The 22842-nt window shown below is 39.0% G+C and overlaps 1 protein-coding gene across 1 annotated transcript; it reads right to left on the bottom strand.

Moving 5' to 3' along the window:
- Window positions 1–11681: 11681 nt before the first annotated feature.
- LOC143532119 (uncharacterized) lies at window positions 11682–12393 on the bottom strand. Its single transcript, XM_077027256.1, has one exon. It carries the CDS (start codon window positions 12252–12254, stop codon window positions 11799–11801), a length of 456 nt encoding a protein of 151 aa, XP_076883371.1. The 5' UTR covers window positions 12255–12393; the 3' UTR covers window positions 11682–11798.
- Between the last annotated feature and the right edge of the window lie 10449 nt (window positions 12394–22842).

The following is a 22842-nucleotide window of genomic DNA, read 5'->3' as shown; positions in this document are numbered from 1 at the left end:
GAGCTGCCGGCATCACATCATGAGGCTCTTCAAGATCCCTAATCTCCGAACACTGAATCACCAAACCACTCGAGGTCAGTCCACCCTACAGTCGCCACACATAACCCCGTTATCCCTTCACGAATCCATCACTTCTTCTCAGTGGCATTTCGTCGAACACTTGGCAGACACCCTCACACCCACCACAATCTCCACCACCCTTCACAATCTCCGCTCACACCCACCTCTAGTCCTCAAATTCACCCAATATTTCAAACACCATCATCAATCACCATCATCAATCACCAACCAATTCTCCATCACAGGCTAAGAAAAATCCACCCTAAACACCCCCGCCGGACTCACCACCACCACCACCGGAATCAATAGCCATGAGTGGTGGCCGGAAAACCGACTGTAGCCGCTGCTGTACACCCCCTAAACACCCCCGCCGTAGATGCTGGTGGCCGGAAAACCGACAATAGCCATGGTTTAGATTCAAGAAAATAAACCCTTTTGGATTCAAGACAACAAATTTCCAAACAAATCACAATGGTTTTTGTTGTTTGATTTTGTTTTTTTCTGTTAAAGGTTGTGGATTCTGTAGATTTGTCACTAGGGTTCCGCTTAATCGGAACTAGGGTTTGAAATTTGGGGCTTTTTTTCCGGGTTTGATTCCGGTGACAAATCAAAAAACCCTAATTCCGGTAGTATGTGTATACTGCGATGAATAATATAGACATATGCATAACGAAATGAAATGAAATAGAAATAGAAAGAAGCTGAATGATGTTGAGCAGAATTGATGAGAGAAGAAAGTGTGTTGAAAGACCAAGAAGAAGAAGATCTTGCAGATCGAGAGAGAGAACTGATATGTACAGGTGATGGAGAATTGGTTGGTGATTGATGATGGTGATTGATGATGGTGTTTGCAGGGGTAGGCAAAAAGACAAAAATGCCCTCACATGCGTCTCACGTGAGGGCATTTAACTGAGTTTTTCTAACCCAGTTAGCGTAAAGGACATAACGTGTAGAAAAAAAAAGTTTAAAGTACACCGCCTGCAAGGAAACTTAGAAAAGGACACGAACCGGTTTTTGGCTTTTTTTAAAGGACAAAATTTGTAATTCTGTCTATTTTAAATATAAAAATTGTATTAAATATAAAAGAAATATAGGAAATGAAGAATGATGAAGAATGGTGTTTAAGTGTGTATACCCCTAGGTTGAAGGGTGTTGAAGGGTGATGTTGAATGATGAGGGAAAGCTGATGTGACGCTGACGTGACGAATAAAGGGAATGATGTTGAGGGGTGCATACCCCTTAGCCTAAGATAACTGAATAATGTTGTCAAATTACTCTAAATGAAGAATTTTGTATATAGATGATGTTTATTTGATTGTGATTTGTAATTTATCGATAATGGGCTAGTAACATGGATGCTGGGTTCAGAATCCAGCCCGCTAGAGCTAGTTACCGGCCTCCTACTTCTACCGACCGAAATCGTAGACTAATCAATATGAACTCATGACCATCCTTTAGAAACTAATAACACCAAATTAACCTTGTTTACCTATAAAATAGCAAAAACAGATTTATTTACTAATATTATTTTGTTATATAACGTTTGCCAGAATGCGAGATATCGTAACAACTAACGATTCTCTGGCAGAGAACACTATTATCCACTAGGGATATTATCTAAATAGAAATTACACTAATTACTCCATTCTAAGTTAATGCATTTTGGATCTACTTTTGACCCATGGTTTCAGGTTTATATGCAAGATGTGTTGTATATATACTTGTATGACATGCAAGAAACAAGAAATATTAGAACTTTTTTGTTGAATCTTGAAACCAAAACTCTCTTCAAATTTATAGTTTCTCCTACCACCCAAAAGAATTTATTCTTGTCATATGTCCATTTTTTTAATTGTTAACACACAACGGAAACCATAAAATTTGTCTGTCGATTTTACCTATAGTTACCAATAGTTTCCCGGTTTGGTGGATGATAAAGTGGGTGTAAAATAGAAGATTAAGGGTTCAATCCCCGTAAAGTGTAACACTTAGCCGTTAAAAAAAAGGTAAATCAATAACATCTATGGTCCAGATATTAAAACATAGCATTAATCATACCATCATCTTAAAATTATAGATAAGAGACCACTAGAGTCATGTTATTCAAAACATACGGACTACATCTAGCTATTACACCTCTTTAATTTCAAGTTTTTTGCCTTCCTCGATTTGAAATGCCGACACAGGAAAAGTCCGAAAAAGCCCCGAGTGAGCTTTGAAGGTGATCTTTCCCGTGGGCGGATCATCAACTCAGATCTCACTCAGATTTATCCACATCATCAACTCCTTGGAAACCTACCTTCGGCTATAAATACCACAAATGGTATGACCATCTCATCTTATCATATCATATCACATTATCATCATATTATACCTGATATCTGCTCTAGCAATCTCTTAATATACTTTTATATTTAAAGAGCAATCTAGTCTGATTCTCACGCCGGAGGGTGGTCACAAGGAGGAACCCCCCCCTTCTCAGTGACGAGCTCACGGTGTCTGTTTTGCAGGTTATCAGAAGAACCATCTTCAAAGGGTCTAACCCCTCGTGGGAAACATCTATCTAACCCCCAGGTTATCAATAATCTGCCAGGGGTCTGGTTAGTGTTTCTTCATTGGCGCCATCCGTGCATAAAGCTAGAACTACATTTTTCTCCAGTTTTTTCAAACTTCTACAAAGATGGTTAGAGAAATTCCGGTAACCACGACCCCAGCTACTGGGGGGAATACCGGTAACACAGTTTTTACAAACACTACCCCGGTTACCCAAGCCGGGGCAAGTGAAGTAAATTTTACGAACACTACCCCAGTTACTCATGCTGGGGCAAGTGCAGTAAATGATCGCCTACTGGGATCCACGGATACCCAGGTTGAGAAACGAAGACTCCCCCGCCAAACTCTCGATGAAGTCAAGGCATGGGCGGAGGCACGACAAAAGGAATTCCAGGCCGAGTTGAACGAACGCTTGCGTTCCGTACAACAGGCCGAAGAATTCGAATACTGGGAGGATGACTCGGAGGAATCCGACTCCGACGCGAACCCTCGCCATAGGGCAAAAGGGAAGCGTAAGGAAATGGAATCCCAACCGAAAAGGCATTTTGGACAAGCCTTCAAACCAAAAAGCACAGGTGGAAGTCCACGAGACTTCTCCAAAACGTTCAGACCAAACGTTGCAAATGCAGGAACGTCCAAGTTTGCAAGGGACATTGCGGAAGCAATCGCCCCAAAGAGTGCCAAACAAATGCCTAACATAGGCACATATGACGGTATATCTGATCCAGACGATCATTTGAACAGGTTCATAGCAGGGGCAACCGTCAGCAATTGGACGGAACCCACGTGGTGCTACATGTTCCAAATGACGCTTGTTGGGGCTGCTAGAGCTTGGTTTGATCGTCTACCGGTCAACCACATCTACGACTGGGCAGACTTCCAGCAGAAGTTCAGCCAACACTTCAGCCAGCAACGGAAGTATACCGAGGAGCAGTGGACAATCCTCAAATGCATACGAGAAGAAGATGAATCTCTGCCAAACTTCATCACTCGCTTCAACTCAAAGAAGCTAAGTTTGGGCAATATCAGCGAAGATCTTGTTCGCGCAGCCTTCATCCAGGGCGCGCATGACCCAGAGCTCATCCGCACCCTAACGGGTAAAGATGGCATGCCATCCACATGGATGCCATCATGACAGCAGCAAAACGCTATGCGGAAACGGAGAAGCAACTGGGTAGAGATCTCCCACAGAGCACAAACCTCTACACTCAGAAGACGAGAGAAGACAATGTCCTCACCGCCCGATTAAATAAAAAGCGGAAGCTAGGCATTTGGCAGTCAAGGGTAAACTTTGACACCTCATCCGGCTTGCAACATCGATTGGGCGGAAGGGATAATGTACAGCCGCACCGAAACTCCAGATGGACGCCACTCACCAAAAGCGTCACTGAGATATTCGCCACTGAAGAGCTCCCGTGGCCAAAGCCTCCAATAATCCGACATCGTCACGATGCTGATCGGAGCAAATACTGTGACTTTCACAAGACAAAAGGCCACAACACTGAAGAATGCATAGACGTAAAAGACATGGTCGAAGCATTTGTCAGAGATGGGACGCTCGCGCACCTCGTGGCGCAATAAAGGCTGAGCAGGCGGGTGCGTGTAGAACCCCAGCTGGGGAAAACACGAATAAAAATTCCAGCTTCAATGTCGAGACTACATGCTGCGTAAAGAACGAGATCCCGAACCAGGTGCGTATCGGCTCGATGGCACTCCCATCCCAACAATATGGAAGGGAGCTCATTTACACAGTTTGCATGTAAATCAATTCCAATTTGTAAAGAAAAGGCCAAGAGCCACTTCTAATGGAAATGATTCTCTTTAGAACATCGAAGCTGATGATTTTACATTTATACTTTTCTGAACACTGGTAACGGCATTCACATTACGTGAAGTCGTTGCGTGGGAAGGCGGTCCTACCCGCACAAACCCAATAACGTGACAACCTTCACGCAGGTCAGTTGAAGGGGAAAAGTTCAGCACCCAAAAATGATAGTGCCGGTCTATCCGCACGAATCATAATGAGGAAACTGAACAATAACCTATCAACAACCGCGCGTCGAACGGTTAGACTATGCAACACTGGTGACGGCATCCACATTATGTGAAGTCGTTGCGTGGGAAGGCGGTCCTACCCGCACAAACCCAATAACGTGACAAACCTTCACGCAGGTCAGTTGAAGGGGAAGAGTTCAATTATCCCATTAAATGAAAGTGCCGGTCTATCCGCATGAATCATGAAAGGAAACTGAACTAGTACCTATTGACAACCGCGCGTCGAACGGTTCAAAACAAAATTCTTAAAAGGATGAGGAAAACCTACACGCAGGTCAGATATGGGTAAAGTTTTGCCATCCTACTAAGTGCAAGTGACGGTTATACCCGCACAATCACGAAAGAGGAAGCAAAACTTCACACCTATTATCAACCACGTTCAAAGGTTAACTTATCCTCAAAGGATGAGGAAAACCTACACGCAGGTCAGATATGGGTAAAGTTTTGCCATCCTACTAAGTGCAAGTGACGGTTTTACCCGCACAATCACGAAAGAGGAAGCAAAACTTCACACCAATTATCAACCACGTTCAAAGGTTAACTTATCCTCAAAGGATGAGGAAAACCTACACGCAGGTCAGATATGGGTAAAGTTTTGCCATCCTACTAAGTGCGATGGTTCTACCCGCACAATCACGAAAGAGGAAGCAAAACTTCACACCTATTATCAACCACGTTCAAAGGTTAACTTATCCTCAAAGGATGAGGAAAACCTACACGCAGGTCAGATATGGGTAAAGTTTTGCCATCCTACTAAGTGCAAGTGACGGTTTTACCCGCACAATCACGAAAGAGGAAGCAAAACTTCACACCAATTATCAACCACGTTCAAAGGTTAACTTATCCTCAAAGGATGAGGAAAACCTACACGCAGGTCAGATATGGGTAAAGTTTTGCCATCCTACTAAGTGCGATGGTTCTACCCGCACAATCACGAAAGAGGAAGCAAAACTTCACACCTATTATCAACCACGTTCAAAGGTTAACTTATCCTCAAAGGATGAGGAAAACCTACACGCAGGTCAGATATGGGTAAAGTTTTGCCATCCTACTAAGTGCAAGTGACGGTTTTACCCGCACAATCACGAAAGAGGAAGCAAAACTTCACACCTATTATCAACCACGTTCAAAGGTTAACTTATCCTCAAAAGATGAGGAAAACCTACACGCAGGTCAGATGAAGATTAAAGTTTAGCCATCCTACTAAGTGCAAGTGACGGTTCTACCCGCACAATCACGAAAGAGGAAGCAAAACTTTAACCCATTATCAACCACGTTCAACAGGTTAACTTATTCTACACTTGGAAAATTGCTAATTTAAACTAAATATGCAAGTCATAAGTTTATAAAGCAAGAAACCCAAAGAAGGAAATAACAATCTTATACGCAAAAAGATTAATATTTCACAAACGAATTATTACAAGAATGGCTGGGTAACTACCTGCCTACGAAAAGAAAATAAATACATCTGTACAAGACTATCCTAGCAATGGGAAGGGATCTTCAGGATCAAGCTTCAGGGCCGCTTCCACTTGGACCCGCTCCATCAGAAGAACGGGGCGGTTCGAGGAAGGCTTTAAGGATAACTAACCCATCATCAGCAGCAGCTACTTGGTTCACCTTCTCCACCACTGGATGCGGGAAGGCGGCGTATTGATTTACTGCTTGGTCGTATATGGCTTCAGTATCAACATTGTACAAAGGGAAGTTGGAAGGCGGGAAGCCTTTCTCAACGAACCCTAGACCAAGCAGGAAGCCGGCCCGTTCCCCATCCTCGTGAGAAGCGTTGAGGGCTGCGCTCATGGCATCATCGTAAGTAGTCTCTGAGAAGACCCGATGCACAACCTACAAAGAAAATATACAAGTGTCAAACACCTTTTCTATGTACAAAGGAAAGCGTGAAGACGTAAAGCTAAACATACCTGAGGCAACGCCTCTCGAAGAAGCCATTCCTTGGCAACCAGAGCTTCTTGGAGGGCGGCTTGAGCTTGGGTGCAGGCGCGTTCGGCTGCGCTTTTGTTAAGGTTGGCAAGTAGCACTTCCTTTGCAGCAGCCTCTTCAACGCCCTTAAGCTTCCGCTCGGTGTGATCAAGCACGCCCCTCTGGTCCAGGATTTCTTGAAGCTTCTTGGCATCCTCCATCGCCAGGGCATCATGAGCACGTTGGAGAGCCTCCAATTTGGCCTTGAGCTCCTCGTTCTCCACGCGTAAAGGCTCAGCAACGGCTTCAGCCTTGGTGGCCCTCTCGGTTGCGTTCCTCGCAGTCTCCTTAGCCAGCCGAAGCTGTTCGTTAACAGCTTGGGCAGCCTTGGAGCGGGCCTCGAGTCGCGATTAAACCTCAACCTCGAGGGCCTTGAAGGCCTTCTCCTTCTCCGCAGCAGCTGCGGCCAACTTTTGGTTCTCCTCCCGAAGAGCCCGCGCTTGAGATACTTCCTTGGCGCGAGCTGCTTTTAACTTGTCGTTTTCACGACAAAGCAGCTCGACGCGCGGCTGCATCCGGGCCTGGAGAACCCGAAGCTCATTGGTTAGCCTACCCTCCTGGTAGCTAGCCATGGCTTCCCCCAACGCACCATGGGGAGCAGCGTGGCGAGCCCATTCCACGCACTCCACAGGGGTACGAAGGGTTGTTCCTCGGCGTATGTTCCATCGCGGAACATACACTTCATTGGAATCCGACACTGCAAAAAACAAAAAAGCAGTTAGGAAAAGATGATAACAAATAAGTGAAAAAGGGCCAAAGGAACCCTACGCACCTGTAGGGTCTATAACAGGCCGATAGCCGCCGAACCCATCACCTGAACCCAAAGGAAACCCATCCAAAAGGTCAGGTAGATGGGAAGGTAGCAAAGATTGGCGAGTACTCCCATGCGTACCTGATGGGCCGGCCGTCGGTGCCGGTGGCGGGGGCATGGTGGCAGCCGCCGCAGTCGCTGCCGCAGAATCCGCAGCAATCGTAACCGCCGGCTCGGTGAAAGATGCTGTAAAAATCGCACTTACCACCGGCGGTGACGTCATCTCGGCTGGAACAGTCGGCTCAAGGGACTGAGCAACTGATCCAGCGGAAGCAGGCGCAGGCGCCTGGGTCGTCGCCTCAGGTAGGCTGACCGAGCCTACCGTCATTGGCGGAAAGGTACTCCTCTGCGCTCCACCCTGGAATGCGTCAACATCCACGCCTGCACAAGAAGATAAGTGTTAATAAATTTATGAAGTATGATAAATCTACAAAAACAAGGATGTTTGTACTTACGGGTTTTCTTGAGCCTGAACGTACGGACGGGCGGGGACGAGCCCGATGGAGCCGGTCTCTTGATGCCGGTCACCGTCGTCGTCAATGGTTCTCCGGAGGTAACAGTCGTAGCCTCCGGAACAGTGGTCTTCTCACCACCGGGGTTCCCCGCCACCTCTTCACTATCTGACTCGGTGTCAGATAGGAGCACCGGATCAGCTGTGGAGGCCACCTTCTCCTTCCCTTTCCCACCGGCAGTCTTCCTCTTCCGCACCAGCGGAGGACCATCTGCGGATTCCTCAGAAGAAGACAGGATGTCAGGAATTCCAGCAGCGGGTACAGCATTGAGGGGTTGAGGATAGAGTATCGCCTTACCTGGCCGCCGTTGGCTCAGGATCTCGTGGCCCAGCGGATAGACCTCCACAAACCGATCCGCCGTTTGCTCCAGTATGGGCAACTCGTTCTCGTCTAGAGCACGAGTACCCACCCGCACTGGACTGTCTGCTTCCCGCGGGTACAGGAGCGACTCCAAATCGTTCCCCTCTGAAAAGAAAAGAAACAGTTAGAAGACAAACTCATATTAGCAAGAAAGACAAGACATACCATAAGGAATAGAGTTCAAACCGTATTCGAGAAGGATGGGAAACCGGGACGCATCCTTCCATACCCGGCTCATCCCCAGCATCACCATCCCGGACTCCGCAAACCGGTAAACCGGAGATTGGACCCGAGATATCTTCGCAAACCATTCCGCCTCCTGGTAGCCGGAAGCATGAAGGCTCGGAAGCGCTTGCCCCTTCTTAAACTTCATGGCAATGGGGATGGCGCGGGCAGAAACGTAGAAGAACTCCCGCTTCCACGATCGGAGACTGCGCTCGGTCACGCAGATCTTCAAACCCTTAATACGGGTTGTCAGGGTGTACCACCCCTGGATGCACCTCCAAGTATAGAAGGTCATCAGGCGGTCCACATAGGGCTCAATACCCAGAATCCGGCACACCCACTCGAAGTGACGGATCTTGGCAATCGCCATCGGATGCAACTCGGTTAGGTGCACACCGTGCCTCTCCAGGACACGGTACACAAACTTTGTCAATGGGAACCTAAGGTTCCCATAAACAAAGAATGCAGCATATACCCCGATCTTGCCACTGGGGGCATCGTACACAGTCTGGTGGGGTTCAGGAAACTCAGGCTCAAGAGACTCAAGCATGAATTTCCTGACAACATACTGGTACTGATCGACAGGTAGAGCACACTGGCACTCGCCAGCAGTACTCCTATCGTCGGCTACAGCTTCAGCATCATGGGAAGACATATTGCAGAGGAAGAAGAAAACGATTTCGGGAAAATGCTTGCCTGAAAAGGGGAGTATTTGCCGGAAATCGCTAAGAAGAAGAAAAGAAGGGTGAAAGTGTGGATTACAAATGACCCCCTTCCCCTTTATATAGTGATCGCAATTAATGCGGTGAATTTAATGCGAAGGAGAGAGAAATTGAAGGTGCAATGAAACTATGACAGGTGGCAAAGAGCAGGCTGGCAACAGCTGTTGACAGGACGTGTGCCAGCAATTTCGCGGCCACGCGCCCGAAAAATCGCGCCCACGCGCCTGAAAAAGCGTCTGGAATGACCATATAATGTCACGTCACCATAACTTCCTGCACGTCCTGACACAGTCAGAAGAGACCGTCGCACGACGTTTCAGAGGTTTGGACTGTTCCTATCTTTCCACCAACCTTTCGAATTTCAAAATTCAAAATTTGAAAATATTAAAAAGTAAGCGGGAAAATACCCCTTACCTTGGCAAACAAGTAACCGTAAGACGGCTGCGGGTACAGTGTTAAGGCAAAACCCTTCACATACCTAGCACCCGCAGGGAATTGAAGCCAAGCAAACCTTGGCGAACAAGTAACCGTAAGACGGCTGCGGGTACAGTGTTAAGGCAAAACCCTTCACATACCTAGCACCCGCAGGGAATTGAAGCCAAGTATTCCTCGGCAACCAAGTAACTATAAGACGGGTGCGGGTACAGTGTAAAGGCAAAACCCTTCACATACCTAGCACCCGCAGGGAATTGACGCCAGGAATACCTTGGAAGTAAAGTAACCGTAAGACGAGCGCAGGTATAGTGTTAAGGCAAAACCCTTCACATACCTAGCGCTCCGCTGGGAATTGAAACCAAGAAGGATCTTCTGGGCAATGCTTGCGTAAGCGGAAATAACATCCCCGCATAGCGGGAACGTCGAGAACTACGTTGTTTGAAGCTCCAGGATGGAATTGGTGGTTTTAACATAATTGATCACTATGTTCAAAACTACCAAAACCTCATGAAGAGTCTACACAAGTGGGACTCAACGCTCCTGACTTGCGAGGAGGTTACAGACCTACCCGCATCATACCCAAAGACCAAGCAGGAAACTCGGGAATTTCTGCAAGTGACAAGGACTTTCGCGGGAAGAATCCCCATGGAAAACCTTAAAAAACCCCTTTTCAAAACCCTTTGCTTAAGTCCAAAAGTTCACCTCACTTTATTAAACACGCATGAGAAGAACATTGGACTGGGGGGACTTGAAGAGGTAGGTCCCAGCAGAGCCCAGTTGGACCCGCAAGACTCACCTTAAACAGGGACGTCTGCGCAGAAACCAACTGGATCCGCAGGACCAACCATGCTCAGAGACGTGACGTCCTTACGCGCAGTACGCAAGCTGGTCCCGCAGGAAATGCCTCCCAATGGTGAAGGACTCCGCCTGTCCCCGCAGCCTCGGATACAAGCCATTAGGGAAGGCCACCCGCGCAGCAAGGCTACACGCACTAGGCACTTAGCTCTCAATCAGTGTCACCTGAAGGAATGAGCGAAGCCGGGAACAATCCCGCATAAGGGCGGGAGGGGGAATACTCCCGCCCAAATAAGCCAGTCCGTACGATACGGGAAGATCTTCTGTACTGTACCTGACGAGGTATGGGAAAAAGATCTGACTAAAGATACGACAGCTTATGGACAACAGTATGGCGAGCAGCATGCTCCTACACTGTATGTCACTATTAGCCGCTGCCTACTCACCAACTCTTGTCATACCACGTGCGTAGCCGGCAGTTGGTGGAAAAGGAATAGTATACAGCAAGCCTGGTCTCTATCAGCCGCTACCTACCCACCAACTACCAGCAGGGCACGTGCGTAGGCTACTGTTGGTGGAACAGGAACACTGTTGCAGCCGGCCATACCTCCTTGGAAACCTACCTTCGGCTATAAATACCACAAATGGTATGACCATCTCATCTTATCATATCATATCACATGATCATCATATTATACCTGATATCTGCTCTAGCAATCTCTTAATATACTTTTATATTTAAAGAGCAATCTAGTATGATTCTCACGCCGGAGGGTGGTCACAAGGAGGAACCCCCCCTTCTCAGTGACGAGCTCACGGTGTCTGTTTTGCAGGTTATCAGAAGAACCATCTTCAAAGGGTCTAACCCCTCGTGGGAAACATCTATCTAACCCCCAGGTTATCAATAATCTGCCAGGGGTCTGGTTAGTGTTTCTTCAAAAACTCTCTTCAAATTTATAGTTTCTCCTACCACCCAAAAGAATTTATTCTTGTCATATGTCCATTTTTTTAATTGTTAACACACAACGGAAACCATAAAATTTGTCTGTCGATTTTACCTATAGTTACCAATAGTTTCCCGGTTTGGTGGATGATAAAGTGGGTGTAAAATAGAAGATTAAGGGTTCAATCCCCGTAAAGTGTAACACTTAGCCGTTAAAAAAAAGGTAAATCAATAATATCTATGGTCCAGATATTAAAACATAGCATTAATCATACCATCATCTTAAAATTATAGATAAGAGACCACTAGAGTCATGTTATTCAAAACATACGGACTACATCTAGCTATTACACCTCTTTAATTTCAAGTTTTTGGCCTTCCTCGATTTGAAATGCCGACACAGGAAAAGTCCGAAAAAGCCCCGAGTGAGCTTTGAAGGTGATCTTTCCCGTGGGCGGATCATCAACACTGATCTCACTCAGATTTATCCACATCATCAATTCTTTAGTCTTCACACCGGTTAGTTTCTTGATTTTGGATTTCTCAACATACGCGGTCACCTCATTTGCATAGCTAGCAAGCCGCCCTATCTTTTCGAACTTGTGATCCTTCTTCTTTTTTTGTTTGAGCCAAACAAAGCCCGTGTCTTTGACGTACCCACATTCTTCAATATCTTCCAACGGTAACAGACCGTTCGGCAACCCGACTTCTGCTAGCAAAACCTGTGTTTTCTCTTTGCAGATTTTGTCACCATGGTACAACTCACTGGCACTGGCTCGTATCTCATCTGTAACAATAGACATTTTGTTACTTCTTGTAAATGAGAGGTGGGGTACAATAATATATGTAGTCCAATGGTTTAAACTTTGCCCTTGGTGTTACTAACATTTGCACATCTACCCTTATAGGCTATTCAATATATTCCTCCTTATAAAACATGTAAAACAAACCGGTCTAAATGTCTAATTATTTGTTGTCGTGTCTAACTTGTTTAATTTAAAATAACTTTGAATATTTTAAAATTTTGTAAAATTTCCAAACAATTTCATGGGTTATGTTAAGAGGTAGTGTTTATTTATTTTATAAATTAAATTAATAAATTTTAAAGTCTATGAGTGAAATAAAATAATGTTATTTATTATAAATAGCATAAATAACCAATCCCTTTTAATTGTTGGGTGCAATTCTCCAACAACTTTCAACCTACCATATCAAAATATGATTTATACCTCTTTAAGTTCTATAACTGCCCACATGGGTCATTTATTTATTTTACAAAAATAATAATAATAATAATAATAATAATAATAATAATAATAATTAATGAAAGAAAATATAATGTACCATTTTGAGACAAAAAACTTCTATCAGTGTTGTATCATTTGTTGGAAAAGCATATAATACCTAAGTATTATATAGCTTTTATACATGAAGTGCATATCTAACTGAATTAGGTATCCGTAATATACAAGACAAAAGACTTTATAATGCAATATCATTAGACCATGTATAGTTATAAAGCCCCACCCTCAAGCGTTATGTAACATGTGAGGCCCAGTTAGAATTATGGTTTTATACAAAAATAAAATATAGTTATAAAGCCTTCATAAAACCATAACTTTGTTACTTGTTATTTTTTATTATTTAATTTTTGTGCCTTCCACCAGCGTTATACACAAAATACTAAAAAAAAATTACCCCAAAACGCCGGACATAAAGCCCCATTACGGATGGTCTTACAGAAGTTTAAAAACTGGTTATACATTAAATACTTACTGTAGATTTTATCAAATTTCTTACTCGATGCTTCAAACTAGGATTGGTTGCTTTTTTCATTGGTTTCACCGAGTTTCCGGTAAACATGTTGGGAAGAAAGAATATGTGACTGATCAATAAGTTCACGGAAAGTCATAGCAAGTACAACAGGGATTAAAATGCTACAACTATGAGTACACAAGAATTCGGAATGCTTTAAGTAATACACCATAATCGCATGCAACTTGATTGTTGTTCGCCCCTTCTACATGTTAGGCAACCGTTTTAGTTATTTTAAAAAAAAACACTAGTTGCAAGGTTTAGCGTCATGGGTTTATATAACATCCTAAGTTTGTTACTGTTTTTATCTCATAGCAAACAGGTAAGAAGTTTCAAGAGTTCTTGTTGAATACACTCTTCAACAAGTACTCATAACAATCCTAAACACGCGACGACACCAATCCACAAACGTGTAATAAAGAATGACCTTGCCCACAATTAAATTGTACACAAATAAATAGGATATTAGCAAGGGCTTAATGTGTAGTGGATGAGCTTGAAGATGAGTCGTCTTGTGATATCAAAGGAAGTGATTAAATATTTAGAATAAATTTAAATATTCGAACTGTAAATATTAAACACAAGCCTACATGAACTTCAATTAATAGAAAAAACCTTTATTTGAATTGGAAAATGTTTTTGCTTTCCTCGTTTATGTCTGATCATTAATATTCTACGCGAACACAGGAAAAGAAAAAAAATTAAATACACATAAACAAATACAAACAAACACAAGTGAATGAACACTAATTAAGTAAACATGAATAAATTAAATTTATTCAGTATTCGGTCAGATGCTTGATTTTCGGGTCGGTTTCGGGAAGCTCTCTCCTTAAAACTTCGAGATCTAAGTCAATTTGCTTCGCTTTAAGGACACCAACGACTTCCTTTTGAAGTTGAAGACGTTCATACCAAGTTCTTGCATGTCTTGGAGTCGACAGTTCATTTTCTCGAACTGATTTGTCACGTCAACACTCGCACCCGCTGACAACAGCAAAGAAAAACAAAAACGAAAGAATAAACTTGTAATAACAAACAAGAAAAAAGTTAACAGCAAACAAAGAATAATAAATATCTAAAATATCTGTCGAATATAATAATTGTGAACGATGATTTCAAATAAGTGATAAAGATAAGACATGCGTAGTCAAGACTCTAACAACACTGAGCGTTTTGCTTCACGTGACGTCCAGTCAGCTTTTCAATATTTTGAAAAAACGTGTAGTCAAAACTTTGCACAAAACTCTCTAGCAATCATTATTCAATTTACTCAATTCTTTTCTTTTCTATTTATAATTTATAATTTTTTTAATAAAAATTAAATAAATTGTTTCATCGAATAAAAGTACATTAAAATAAAAAAAAATACCAAGGAAAAAAAAAAGATAAAGCTACTTAAAACAAATTAAAATTATTTAAGGTTGTATTTTATTGTAAATGTCATTTATTCGGTATTTGGTTAGATGCTTGATTTTCGGGTCGGTTTCGTGGAGCTCTCTCCATAAAACTTCGAGATCCGTCAATTTGCTTCCTTTTAAGAGTTAAAGATACCGGTGACTTCCTTATGTAATTGAAGTCATTCATACCCAAGTTCTTGCATGCCTTGGAGTTAACGGTTCATGTTCTCGAATTGATTTGTCATGTCGGCACTCGCTCCCGCTGCCGCCGACAACCCCGCCTGTTTCCCCTTTCCCTTGCTCCTTCTACCTCCCGGTCAAGGCATCTTGAAAATGTCCTCATCAATCATGCTCGAATTCATAATCGTTTAAGCTGATGTTTCGAGCTTCGGACATCGCATGTCTAAATCAACGAAGACGAGGTTTGAACCTTTTTGGCCTATGACTTCTGGGTTGAACGTCGGTTACGAATCCCCACATAGGGTGATCGTTCATATGATTCCAACAACCCATGTAAAAGAAGTTCCCCTTGATGGCTTGAAACTCTATCAATGTCTTTTCAATGGTCTCCGCATCAGTGGCGCCACTACCCACTCAATTTTATCTCAAAAGTAAACCGTTTGAAAAAGTTAGCATTTGCTGTTTATATCGATCTATTTTGACAATATTGAATATTTTCAAGGTACCCTCCCTTGCCCGTAGGGTTATAAAAGGCTTCCATAATTTTGACCCAAAAAATACTGGTTATTTTAAAGTTCACTAAAAAAAAGTTAAAAAAATATTACTACGAATTTAATATTATTATTAAAACTCAAAAAAAGAAAGAGTAAAAATAATATTAAACACTTACCACTTTCGGGCACCATCTCTTCTTCCTCGGGTTGAGAACCGGCCATCATACTCGTTTGATGAACACCGGCCATCACGCTCGGATTATAGGGGTTGGCCATCATGCTCGGTTATGAAAACTGACACTAGCATAAGCATGCATGTATTGTCATCATGTTGGTGTTAAAATTAATACCAGCAGGGTATGGGTGTTGAGGGTTCGGTTACATCATTGGGCGGTGTTCGGTTATAGATTATTCGAATTGGTTATTCGGGGATTTGGGCAAACCGAAGCCTCAAGGGTTGTATACATGCATCTTGATTGGGTAATTTGATAAAAGTTTCGTGAATATTTGTTGAAGAGAATGGAGAAGATTTGTTGGTGTGCTTTATAAAATTGGTGGGATGGTGTTTTAATATATGTATGTAATACTTTTTTTTATAATAATCTAGCTGTTGAATAACAGCATTTTTTTAAAACTAAGTGCACAAAGAAACATTGTCTACACAATGTTTCCAACCACAACTTTAACTTGGGAGAAGGGGGTGGGGGGGTGGGGGTTAGAGGAATGTTCCCCGACGTTTTTGGTCTCAAAACTCTACCCGACTACGCTCGGTCTAATAAAAGAAGGTTTAAGAATATATATATGCGTATATTTATGATTGCCCATTTTAAATTAAAGTGTAAATTATCAAATTACCCTTCCAATAAAATTTGTTAATTTTTTTGCGTCTTAATCTTATTGGTTTCTAGCTTTCCCATGAGGCCATGATTATATGATCAATAAATCTACAATTTGGATTTTTTTTATGAATACAGATATTTAGGCCCATAGCGCGGGCTTGACTTAATGTTAACGGGCTTTAGGACTTTAGGTTTTCATTGTATTTGTATATATACATTGTATGTAGAGGTGCACAAAAAACGGATCCGGACACGAAAAAAAAACGGGAACTGGTTTTTTTATATCCGGGTTTTTAATACCCGTATCTGACCCTACCAGTAGGGTACGGATATGGTGCATTTTAGTACCAAACCTCGTACCCGAACCAGACCAGATTTGTACCCGGTAATACCCGAAAACCCGAACCGGTTCCATACCTGAACCGGGTGTTTCCAATACCCGAAACCAGGATTTTCAAATATCCGCTTTATATCCGAAGTTACCCAAAAGATAACTGGAAAATACCCGAAAAATACCCCTAAAAAGTGCAACCCTTAAAAAATTCCAATCTATACCTGGGGAAAAACCTGAAAATATGGTTTTTTAAATACCCGGTTTTAGAATACCCGTATCTATACCCGACCCGAACCCGATACATAGAGTATGGTTTTTAAAGGCAATACCCGGTCCCGAACCCGACCCGGGTATTGCTAATACCCGATTTTCTAATACCCGATCATAACTGAACTCGGTTTCATACCCAAACTCGGGTTTTCTTAATACCCAATTTGTGCACCTCTAACTATATGCAGTAAAGATTAAAAAAAATCATTAAGATTAAAAAATTACATATTTCAATTCCTTCTTTACGGATTTCAAAATCATCCATAAATTGCGATGTAATAAAGATTTAAAAATTACCTAGCTCCGAGTAACTTTCAAAGCTTTTTTACACCACACTGTTTTTATATTAAAAAGAAAGCAACTGGTCTTTTTGTTTTGGATCCGAGGAACTGTGAATTTTAAAAAGAACAAGATAAATAACTATATATATATATATATATATATATATATATATATATATATATATATATATATATATATATTTTAGATTCTCTTTTTATCATTCCTTTTTACTTGTCTTACGACATGCAACATAGGGTTTAAGAGCGTTCACATCTCTTCTCTTATCTTAAAACCTAAAATTACACCATCAATCCTCTCTCATTTTAAATTATATTTTTTTCTTTATCATTACGTTTTCTCTCTTCTACTCACAATCACTTTAGAAAAAGAGTAAAACTATAATTTTTCAAATATACATCAAATCGTTACATATTCTCAATCTTCCACCGGCCTAAATAACTTTCTACATTATAGAAAACCCCTAACAAAAAAATGAAGGATAAGACGTGAATATGCTCTAATACTATACATAGTTTGCTTGATTGTGTGACTTTGCTTATATTTTTTCTACCATCGTTAGGTTAGAAACTACGTAGTCTATATAATATGTATCCGCCGATATACCACATAAAGAATACATCGTCCTTAGTTCTTAACAACTAAGATCTCCGGTACCCAAACAGGCGTCACGATTAAAGACAATAAAATAAGATCCACATGATTAAAGATATCTTTCTTCATGATGTTGGACTATATATCCCCACTCCTCAAAACCCATCAACTACTTCGTGAAACGCACAATTCACTCATAACCTGCACATGAAAAATAAATAAATAAATAAAATAAAACAAAGAGCTAATTGAGTGCTTCAAGAAAAATATGATCACATGAAAAAAAACTCTTCAATTTTATCACATTTTGAAACTCGGTATTGGTTATCTTTCTTTTCAACTGCGTCTCAGCAGCTGCAAAGATGTTGGCCCTTTTGAGGCCCTTCACCTAGAAAAAGGCTTATCACAATATTCCATTCATCAATTCATCATGTGATGATGATGATGATCTTAGAACAAAAGATCCATGTATTTTGACAGTAACTTCACTTAAGATTCTCCCAAGCTCTTCCACGCTGCTTCGGATTCTTGGAAAGTAACCATTCCATTATTCGTACCTCCACACCAACCCAATCCTTTTTTTGATCCTTAACAATGTCGGGATATTTTTCAATAAATGACTCATCTGGCATCTGGGCACACTCTAAAATTCCAATCCTTAGATCAGGAAGGTCTTTTTACTGCAAATTCCTTTAATACGTATGTCTTTCATCAGTGTAAACCGTTCAGGTAGCTGCCCTTCACGAAAAATAGGATTTTTGCTAAACTGAAGCATTGCATTATCTCTAAGTAAAAGGTCTTTTCCTATGGCGGTGGGACTCTTGTGTTTGCTTTTCGCAACCCATAACCCTTGAGTTAAACAAGCATGTTCCTTGAGGGCTTTGAAAATATCTCCATTACTAGCATCTACAGCTATGTGTTTAAAAGCATCAAACCGAATTATTGCTGAAAACAACTGTTGACAAATCATAAGTAAACCAAACAATTAATTAATGTTAACAAAAAGAATGCTAAAGTAACAATTCATAATTAACTAGACATTCCTGAAACTATGTCGTTTATCTAGTGGACACGTGTTTAGAGACGGAGAGATTATGCAGACAGTAGATCATGAATACAAAACATCATTCAGGCAAGGAATTAAATGTTAAGCTGTATGCTTTCTCATTGCAAAAGCATGTCCATGCAAAATGGATAACTGGAAACAAACATAGATTACACTTACCTCAAAAAGGCGTCTCTTAAAACGCTCTTCAAGTGAAAGTGATAGAAGCCGATTCGAGATGGCTAATCTCCCAAGATAGTGACCCTTTGAGCGGTACGTATCAGGAAGCTAGTTTGAGCAGTTCCCTGAAACATCAACAAAAAATTGTCATCATATCATCGTTATCATTATCATACTCAGTAAATCCCACCAATAGCTAAGCTATGGTAGGGTTTAATGAGGGTAAGATGTAGAAAGCCTTACCTCTACCCCATATGAACAGAGAGACTGCTTATGGTGAGACCCCCGGCTCAATAGTAGTTTTGCATCAAGCCTTGGACATAAGACACATAACACTCAACCATCGAGACATCAGCCAATTGGTACATGAACCATTGTCTTTCGGCTGTCAACGTACGCCACCACATGATGTCTGATTATCAACCAAAAATTGTAATAACCTTAAATATGTGTGTGTTATGAAGTGTAACGACAACGTTAACAGCCGCATCAATATTAAGAATAGAAAATACATGTAAATTCATACACCGGCACAACTTAATGAAATGGGCCAACATTATGCAACTAAAGTAATAAAGAAAGCAAGGCCAGAGTTTAATTTCAAGATGAAAGAAAAGTCTAGTACCTGTACCTCTTTCTTATCCATGTTTTGCTCAGTTACAACACCTGGCATGAGATGCAACTAAACTATTATAATTAAAAAAACAATTTTATAGTAAGAAAAATAAGCAGATCATAAGTCTTACTAAACCCATGTAGCTTTTAAACAAGTTATAACATCCATATAGCTTTTAAACAAGTTATAACATCTCGTTTATTTGTAAAACTCTTTTATCATCAAACCCTAAATATATTATTAGCTTCCTACAATAAATAAAATTAAAATTCAAAAAATATATATAAATATTAAAACAAAAAATATAAAACAACCCACGTAACACGAGGGAAAAAAGTAAACTATAATACTTTTTCTTAAATATAATCCCATGATTTTTCTAAATTTATATTTTAATTATCTTTCTCTAGTTTGTTGTTTAATAAAAAAAATTACGGTGAAATAAAAAAAATCATAAATTAAAAGCTTTAATTTAATGTTTCTAAATTTGTATTCTTATTTGTAATAAATGTTCATGTTATTTTAAATCATTATTGTTTTATAAATTTATATGAAACTGGCCTTTATCCCCCTTATTACGGGGTTGTTTTATATTTTTCGTTACTAATAATTTTTTTGGATTTTAATTTTGATTATGTTAATGAAGTTAATACTATACTTAGGGTTTGATGATAAAAGAGTTTTACAAATAAATGAGATGTTATTACCCGTTTAAAAGTTATCTGGGTTTAGTGAGACTCATGACCCGCTTATTTTCTATCATTATAAAGTTGTGTCTTAATTATACATAATATCTTTTTTTTTAATTTGGATCTTAATTTTTAGTATATACCTATTTTATAGAATTTCAAATCAAATATTTGGTGATATTAACTTTTATTTAATGAGATGTTAGAACCCGTTTAAGGGCTATATGAGTTTGGTGAGACTCATACTCGTGAATTCGGGTCAAATGCATGAAAAACATTTATTTACAAATAAAGCAATATGGTAGGTTGAGAGGAGGTGGGGAGCAACCAGAAAGTTTTTAAAGGTTTTGTTTATATATATTTAAGATTAATAATTTTTTATATATTTATTCATTTTAAGGATAATGTCTTCATCAAACATAATAATAATAATAATAATAATAATAATAATAATAATAATATTGGCTTATTAAATCAAATATGACATTTTCGGATTAAAACTGATATGATACATACAATATGGTACACATGTAAAATAGGTCTTACACAATATAAAATAACTACATTATACATACATGCATGATATAAACATCAAGGTCGCAACCAAAAATCTGACCAAAATAACTGGAATCTAATAGTTATGCAATTAGGACTTACAAGTTAGTGTAATTTATTAAAAAAACAGCAAATGTTGATATAAGAGATTTTCTCAAATATGCAAATTTTATATTCTAAACTTTTATTGATTGTATTATAGGTCTCATTATCTTTTATCTTTTACCTTTAATTTTGACATTTTATTTTCAAATAATTTATCATATTTATTTAAACATTTGAAAAATCTCGTGTATTATATGGGTTTTAAGATAATAATAATAACAATAATAATTAATAACTAAGTAGTAAGGTGATAATAATACCGAAAACCAAAAATACTTAAAATATATTTACTTATTTTATTGAAGATAATGTAATCTACCTATATTCTAATAAAGTAAAATAATTGTAGACACATATCAATTTTTTGGTTAATTTTTCACAATTTTTCCCCCAGAACTAATATATGTCATAGATAATAATTATTAACTTTCCTTTTACACTTCATTCATATATTATATCTATAACATGATTAAATTATTCACTTTTCTATAAACTTTTTTTATATTATATCTATACAGTTTTATAAAAATAAATATTTACATATGATACTACTACACATTGTTAGAATATATTTTTTTCATAAAGGAACATTCACAACATATCATTAAACTATAAATATATGCTTAAAATTTGATCCATTTTTTAAAAATAATTCCATTTACTATATTGTTTTTTGGTACATTGTCATATAAATTTATTAATTATAAATATATGATTTAAATCTATCTATTTATTTTTTTGGCTAATTTAGTAAACTATACATATATGTGTTAAATTGTAAGGATAGTAATCACTTTCAAATATAATAAGTTTATCATATTTAGTTTCTTGGGTTTTTTTAATCAAGAATTGCTTTGGGTTTTTTATGAAACTTAAATTTGATTGTACGGGTTAAAAGTTGGTAAATATATCGTTAGATACAAATTAACTACGTTTAGCTCAAATTTGTTACAGATGAAAAGGGGATAGTATGAATATTTTTTAAAAATTGAGAATGCAAATAGATTTATCGTAAAACTTGTTATGGATTCAAAGTTTTGACTTGAAATGTAAAACAAATGAAAGTTAGAATTTTTAATGTGAATGAGTTTTGAATTTATTTTTAAATACATTTTTGAAAATAGTCAAAAGATTCAGGATTTTACACATTGAGTATATTTCTCATGACTACTAAAATTTAAGAAAAATTACACACACTTACAATATGCCACCTCCAGACCCATCAATGCTTCTAACTTTTATCAAATTGAAAACATTTATGTCAGCATATATTAACTTTTCCTTGAATAGTGATGATAATGTTGTATGTGAAGCAATCCGTACAAAATTATGCTCAAGTGAAGCAAAACATTCCAAAATTGAATGAGTTAACATGTTATTTTTTTGGTCAATTGGCAAAGTCGATAAGCCCCTCAAACTTATCAAAAAAATTTTTATGGCGTAACTCAAAACTATTACTATATGAAAAGTATTTTTCGAAATTGGTTCATAACTAATTTTTTCAATTATACATATATGTACTAAGAATAAATTTTCAATAGATGAAGTGTTTTTGAGTATGTTTTTGCACGTGCATTATTTTTTTTATTATTAAATTTATTTTTTTGGAAAAAATCATTTTGTAATATAAATAAAATTAATTTATGTATAATGATACAAGAATAGATGTAATATATTTTTTTATATACATTATGTCTTATTTTATTTGTAACTTAATTATTTAGATTATCATGTGTTATACGAGCTCTAAAGCTAGTAACTAATCATGTAACTAAAAAGGAAAATGATCTGTATGCAGTACAAATTATGTAACCACAGATGAAAATAATAACTAGAAAAACAAATTATAATGTACTTTTATATGCGTATTAAACAAAAACTAGAGAAATTTTGTTAACAAGAAATAAGTGGTACATATTAACTCCTACTGCTATCAAATTTCATTTCATCCTCAAATCCAAATCATTAATTTGAAAGT

This window comes from Bidens hawaiensis, unplaced genomic scaffold (assembly GCF_021521415.1).
Source record: "Bidens hawaiensis isolate Kalapana, Puna unplaced genomic scaffold, B.hawaiensis_p1.1 tig00009361_1, whole genome shotgun sequence".
Classification (NCBI taxonomy): Eukaryota; Viridiplantae; Streptophyta; class Magnoliopsida; order Asterales; family Asteraceae; genus Bidens; species Bidens hawaiensis.
This window is presented reverse-complemented; position numbering and strand designations above follow the sequence as displayed.

Excerpts from the sequence above, each read along its gene's own strand:
- LOC143532119 (XM_077027256.1), bottom strand. The coding sequence starts at position 12,254 with ATGTCTATTGTTACAGATGAGATACGAGCCAGTGCCAGTGAGTTGTAC.